The sequence below is a fragment of the Bidens hawaiensis genome, unplaced genomic scaffold, assembly GCF_021521415.1.
Source record: "Bidens hawaiensis isolate Kalapana, Puna unplaced genomic scaffold, B.hawaiensis_p1.1 tig00048993_1, whole genome shotgun sequence".
In the NCBI taxonomy this organism is placed as follows: Eukaryota; Viridiplantae; Streptophyta; class Magnoliopsida; order Asterales; family Asteraceae; genus Bidens; species Bidens hawaiensis.
The window spans coordinates 100,877-107,494 of record NW_027506102.1 but is presented as its reverse complement, the minus strand read 5'-3'; the positions used below and the strand labels follow the sequence as shown (position 1 = coordinate 107,494).

General features: G+C 44.0%; 1 protein-coding gene across 1 annotated transcript; it reads left to right on the top strand.

Annotated features, from left to right (window-relative positions):
* The first annotated feature begins 3,814 nt into the window (after positions 1-3,814).
* Positions 3,815-4,399, top strand: LOC143616714 (uncharacterized). Its single transcript, XM_077089468.1, has one exon. The coding sequence runs from the start codon at positions 3,815-3,817 to the stop codon at positions 4,397-4,399; it is 585 nt and encodes a 194-aa protein (XP_076945583.1).
* Positions 4,400-6,618: the final 2,219 nt, after the last annotated feature.

The following is a 6,618-nucleotide window of genomic DNA, read 5'->3' as shown; positions in this document are numbered from 1 at the left end:
GCTAGAGGACCCTTGTCTCCTGACGAGTGGTTCCGTATTCAGCAAGAAAACGTTGCAGCATAGTACAAGCGTCGAGTGCATGACGAGCGACTCCATGTTCGTGCTCTGACTTATGATGAATCTCCCAGAAGATCTCTTTCTCTTCCCGCAATGGCGAGGAGGAGCCAGATCCGTCATAGCGTTCAGACGGAGAGAGATCCTGAAGAAGTCTGGAGAGTGCGCGAGCGTCCTCGCAGGGTCATGCGTGTACCTGTTTACGTGGATGAATATAAAAGTCATGATTCAACGTATCATCCGGGTGACATCAGTTGTTACAGCGGTGGTCGCAGACTCCATTTACGAGGAGGAACTAGTTATCTGCGAGCGGTAGCTCGCAAGGCGGGCTATTATAGTGATGCCGAGGAAGACTTTATTAAGCCATACCGTCCAGCCGCTTTGGCTGAAAAATCAAAATTCATTGCACGTATTGCAACAGCTCCGTTCCCGGTTAATGCGAAATTTCGAACGTCTGTGGGAAAATACAACGGGATGACTGATCCTAGTGATCATCTGTTGAATTTCATGGTTGTGGGAGGAGTAAGCGGTTGGACTCTCCCCTATTGGTACCACATGTTTGCTTTAACATTCACCGGGGCAGCACGTGAATGGTTTGAGAAACTGCCGGATGGACAAATTAAGAGTTGGGATGACTTTGTTTCTAAATTCTCCTAACACTACAGTCAACAGCGAAAACTCACTCGTGACCCATCTGAAATATTGGACGTGGTTAGACGAAATAATGAGTCTATCTACGACTTCATTACCTGGTTTAATAACGAGAGTCTCAATATTGGTGGGGTAAGTGAAGATATGCTGCGGGGAGCTTTCCGCAAAAATGTGAAGAGCAATGAATTAATTTAGACTCTAACTGGTAGAGATGGAATGACCACATCTTGGGAAGAAATAATGAAAGCAGCAAAGTTGTTCGCTAGAACTCAAAAAACCTTGGGTGCTGAGTGCTGACAGTCAAAAACATAATCCAAAGGTGGAATTTCAAAATCCGCGGCCAAATAAACAGGCGAAAAGAACAATTTGGTCTAGGCTCCAGCCGTCCGCAAAGGTATCAAAACCATTCCATGCCAGATCTTTGATCGGTAATAAGAATAAACAGAATTCTTCAGCGCGGTCCTCCAACAATTGGACTCCATTGTCGAAAACTCTGTTAGAAATTCTTACTACTGAAAACGTGAATTTCAGAAAATCTCAACCACTCCCAAGGAGATCATTCCTTGATGCCAAAAAACACTGTTCATTTCATAATGACATAGGGCATAATACAAACGAATGTGTAGCCCTAAAAAATGAGATTGAAGCAGCTGTGAAATCAAGGGCATTTGGTCAAGGGTGCAAAACCAGGGACTAGTAAAGCTCCCGCACAAGATAATCAGGGACTGTCCAAAAAACAAGTTAAAGATCTGAATGTCCACATGATTCAAGGCGGACACAGAATTGGTGGGAAGAGGAAAGAATTTTTGGACGAGGAATGGAAAAATGAACCTGTGATCTTTCCACGAATTTAGGGGGGACCCTGCAACAAGAATCCATTGATAATCACCGCCTTCTTTGGTCATTATCGTTCGCAGTATATTTTCTTTGATACTGGTAGCACTTCGGACATAATGTACGAACAATGCTTTGAGCAGCTAGATGAAGAAGATAAGGTGAGGTTGAAGCCTATTCATGCACCTGTATCTGGATTTGGGGGTGAGGTGATGCACCCGCGAGGGGCTGTATCTTTTCCGGTCACCCTTAGTGACGGAATTCATTCAAGAACAAAAGACGTTGAATTTTTGGTTTTACCAGCAACGTCCAAACATGACATCATCTTGGGGCGGGAAGCAATCGGTGACTTTAACGCTCACCCGTCCACATCTCACGGTGCGGTAGGGGTACCAACACGCACCTGTGTGGAAATTATTCATGTTAATCGACACTGCTTCGCAGCAGAAAGCTTAAAACCTAGAAAAGTTACAAAGCAGACTCAAGGAACTAAGCCGGAGAAATGGGTATTGAACAAAAAATTCCCGGATCAAACAGTCGTGATCGGACCTGTCATTTCGGAGATAGTAAGAACTTTTTGAAGCAGTTGTTAACTAAGAATATGGACATCTTCGCTTGGCAACCCGCGGACATGACTGGTGTCCCACGGAATATTGCATAACACAAATTAAGGGTAAACCCGATGTTTACACCAATTGTTCAGAAGAAGCGGAAGATGGGCCCAGAACAAACGAAAGCTATGAATGAACAAGTACAAGATCTTCTTCATGCTGGAATCATTCGTGAAATCAAGTATCAAACATGGGTGGCTAATCCAGTCATAGTTCCAAAGAGTAACGGAACATGGCGGATGTGCATTGACTTCAAGGATTTGAATAAGGCATGTCCAAAGATTGTTATCTATTACCTGAAATTGATCTTAAGGTGGACACGGTGGCCCCTTTCAAGTTTAAATGCTTCCTCGATGCCTATAAAGGTTATCACCAGATCCGCATGACGACGGGTGATGAGGACAAGACAGCGTTTCGCACACCAAGGTACATTTTGCTACAAAATGATGCCTTTTGGATTGAAAAACGCGGGCGCCACATATTAGCGACTGATCGATCAAGCTTTCAAGAATCAGATTGGTTAAAATCTAGAGGTATATATGGATGACTTGGTGATAAAAAGCGTGAAAGAGGATCAGATGTTGAGAGACATCGTAGAAACATTTGAGACTTTGAGAAGTATCAATATGAAATTGAATCCAGCCAAGTGTTCCTTCGGGATGGAAGAAGGGAAGTTCTTGGGAGTCATTGTTATAGGCACGGGTTTTAAGGCCAACCCGGATAAAATCCAGGCAGTAGCCCGCATGCCTTCTCCTTCCTCCCTCAAAGAAGTTCAGATGCTTAACGGGAGATTGGTTGCATTAAACAAATTTTTAGCAAACCATGTAGCCAAATCTTACCCGTTTGTTTCAACTTTGAGAAATTGCCTCAAGAAGGCACAGTTCAAATGGACCGCGGAAGCTGAACAAGCGTTCCTGGAGGTCAAGAAATGATTAATGGAATTACACACTTTGATAGCACCATATGCGGGTGAACCTTTGACGTTATACTCGTCGGCTTCTAATATCATCATTGGGGCCGTACTACTGACGGACTGAAAGAATGTTCAAACACCAATCTACTATGTCAGTAGGACGTTGTCAGACCCAGAAACCAGATATTCGATGCTTGAAAAACTGGTTCTAGCACTAGTTTATGCTGCCCGACGTTTCCGCAGGTATTTCCAGGGTCATCCAATCAATGTGTTAACTGGGTATAAACTCAAGAATGTGCTAAGCAAGCAGGAATTGTCTGTACGGTTGGTGAAGTTGGCTATCGAACTGGGTGAACATGCGATTGAATATAAACCCAGGCCAACAATTAAGGGGCAAGTATTGGCGGACTTCGTCACTGAAGTTCCGCAGCACAAAGAAAAAGAATCTCTAGTAGAACAGCAACCCCAAGTTCCTCCTGAACAAGTACAAGTCTGGTCATTATTTACGGACGGAGCTTCAAGCAACAAGGGATCTGGCGCACGCCTAAGGCTAGTCAATCCTGAAGGTCATGAGTTTACTTACGCCATCAATTTACACTTCAAAAGTACTAACAACGAGGCAGAGTATGAAACCTTTTTGGCGGGCCTGAGAATAGCTAAGAAGCTGGGGGTAAAACACCTAGAAGCATGGGTGGATTCCATGTTGATCGCATGATAGATTAACGAAACTTATGAAGCAAAGAAAGATGTAATGGCTTCATACTTGTCGCAGGAAAATGATTTGATCCTTCAATTCTCTTCATGTAAAGTTATTCATATAAAGAGAAGCGAAAACAAATCAGCGGATGCCTTTAGCAAGTTGGCTTTAACTAATTTCGAGCACTTCACTAAGGACATTCGCATTGAAGTCCTAGATCGCCCGTCCGTCCCGCAAAATCAGGTTTTGGTAATTCAAACAGGTATCGAGTCTTGGATGACGCCGATCTTGGCTTATTTGTCATCAGGAGCCCTGCCGGCAGAGAAGGCCGCGGCTCGGAAAATACGACACAAGGCCTTAAATTACCAAATGAACGATGGTGTTCTGTACCGAAGATCCTTCTTGGGCCCACTGTTACGATGTGTGGACGCTGAAGACGCGAACTACCTAATAAGGGAAGTTCATGAATGCATTTGTGGCCTCCACGCAGGCCCAAGGATGGTGGTAGCAAAGCTTATGAATGCTGAGTATTACTGGCCAGGGATGCATTTGGATGGGGTACAAGAAGTCAAAAAATGTGATTCTTGTCACCGCCATGCTCCCAACACACTGCGCCCGAAAAACGAGTTGTTCCAGTGACGTCCGCCTGGTCGTTTCAAAAATGGGCTATTGACATCATGGGATCTTTCCCAGAAGCCCCCGGACGAGTCAAATTTTTTATTGTGGCCATCGATTACTTCACTAAGTGGGTGGAAGCCAAGCCAATTGCATCAATTATGGCATCAAGTGTCAAAAAATTCCTTTGGAAATTCATTATCTGTCGGTTTGGTCTTCCGCAAGAACTTGTGAGCGACAACGGAACTCAGTTGCGGATAGCGGGTTATAAGAGTGGTTGAACAAACTTCAAGTCACTCAGATTTTCACATCTGTAGCTCATCCGCAAGCCAATGGTCAGGTCTAACGGACCAATCGAACAATCAAGGAAGGGATCAAATCGAGATTAGGTACTAAACGAACAGGCTGGGTTGACGAATTACCCCATGTACTTTGGGCCTTTCGTACCCAAAAGAATTCTAGTAATTCTGACACCATTCAGTTTAACCTATGGCACTGAGACCATCATCCCGGCTGAAATCGGGATTCCATCTGCACGAATTTTGATGATCAATGATAATGATAAAGAATTGCGGATGAACCTAGATCTCCCTGAAGAAAGGAGGGTATTGGCATCAATCCGCGAGCATAACTATAAACGCAAACTGTAGAAATATTATGACTCGCGGGTCCAAAAGTGAACATTTGACGCGGGAGACTTCGTCTTCCGAAACAATGAAGCTTCTGGCCAAGAGCCTCCGGGCAAGTTGGCCCCAACTTGGGAAGGCCCTTACAAAGTTAAAGAAGTATTATCCAAGGGCGTTTACAAGTTAGTAAAGTTGGACGGGACAGAGATCCCCAGAACATGGAATGTGGCACAACTAAAGAAGTGTTACATCTAGCAAAAAATACTTTTACCTTTTATTTTGGCCCGCATGCCTAATAGACTAGTTGAAAGACGTTTAATGTCGTTGTCTCTAATTCAGTTTGGCTTATGCCTTTTTTATGGAAAATTCTATTAATCCTACATTTTAGTTTCATGTAACACACACTTTCCGGTCCGCATGCTAGACGGGATTCATGTGTTTTTATAACAAGTAGTATGTAATCCTTTATTTACAAGAAAGAAGATCCTACAAACACTTATATTATGAAGAATAAAACAAAATGTACCGGATAAAACAAACTTCTTATTAATGTTCAAATGGGATTACAGAAGATGTTAAGGACGATTACAAGAAGGACGAACACATGTGATTTACAAAAATATACAATTACAATGCCGCGTCTTCGTCTTCCGCGTCTTCTTCATCTTCCTCATCAGTTGCTAGAAGGGCCTTCAACTGATCAATCCCATCTTCTTTATCCACAAGCTCATATATTTGTTCTTCAATAGTAAACTCCAAGTTATCAAATGTCTTCGTCTTCTCAGCAAGAATTTGGGCGGTGTCCTGGCCATGCAAGACAAATTCCCCGAGAGGTCTCTTCTCTTCTGCAAATTTAAGACCTTCCTGGAAACCTGTCTGGCAACCAGCCTGAGAAGACGCAATCAAAAGTGTTGCGAGACAATTCCCAAGTTCATCGCCCTCCCGGATGTGGGCAATAACCTGTTAAAGCAACAGATATGAACAACTGATTTGGATATGACTCTTTACCTTAACAGAATTTACAAAAATGTAATAATCACCTGGGGGACTCCTTCCGCCAACAACCATCTTTTGTCCGCCTTGGCTCGGACAAGATCCATTTTGTGCCCAACACAGTCCAAGGCTTGCTCCCTGTTCTTGGCAGCAAGGGTAGCAAGGCGTTCATCCTTAGTGGATGATTCAACTTTAATGCCTCCATAGAGGCTTTGTACTCATCCAATTGCTGCTGAAGGGCAGCGTGGCATCTTCTGCGATTGAGTGGCAGGCTTTCTCTGCCTCTAATGCCTTCCTGGCATCTGCTAGTTGTCGTTCAGCAGTATCAGCAGCCAGGCGGTTCTCTTTGGCTTCTTTTATAGCCTCAGTGGCTTCTTTCTCCACCTGAGCTTCCTTAACCTCCAAATACTCCCATGCGTCATTCATAGATCGCCAGTCTCGATATATTTCATGGCTGGTTGAGACGGCGTTAGCCAGGGAGTAAGTATAAGAGTTCGCCAATTCTTCACGCTGACGCACGCGTTGCCGTTCCTTTTCCGCAGGAGGAAGCCCTCTTGACAAATACTCGTGGCGCACATCCGCTTCTAAAAATATGGAATCTTGACGTATTGACCAACGTGGATG

Coding starts and splice junctions, on each gene's coding strand:
- LOC143616714 (XM_077089468.1), top strand. CDS start 3,815: ATGGCTTCATACTTGTCGCAGGAAAATGATTTGATCCTTCAATTCTCT.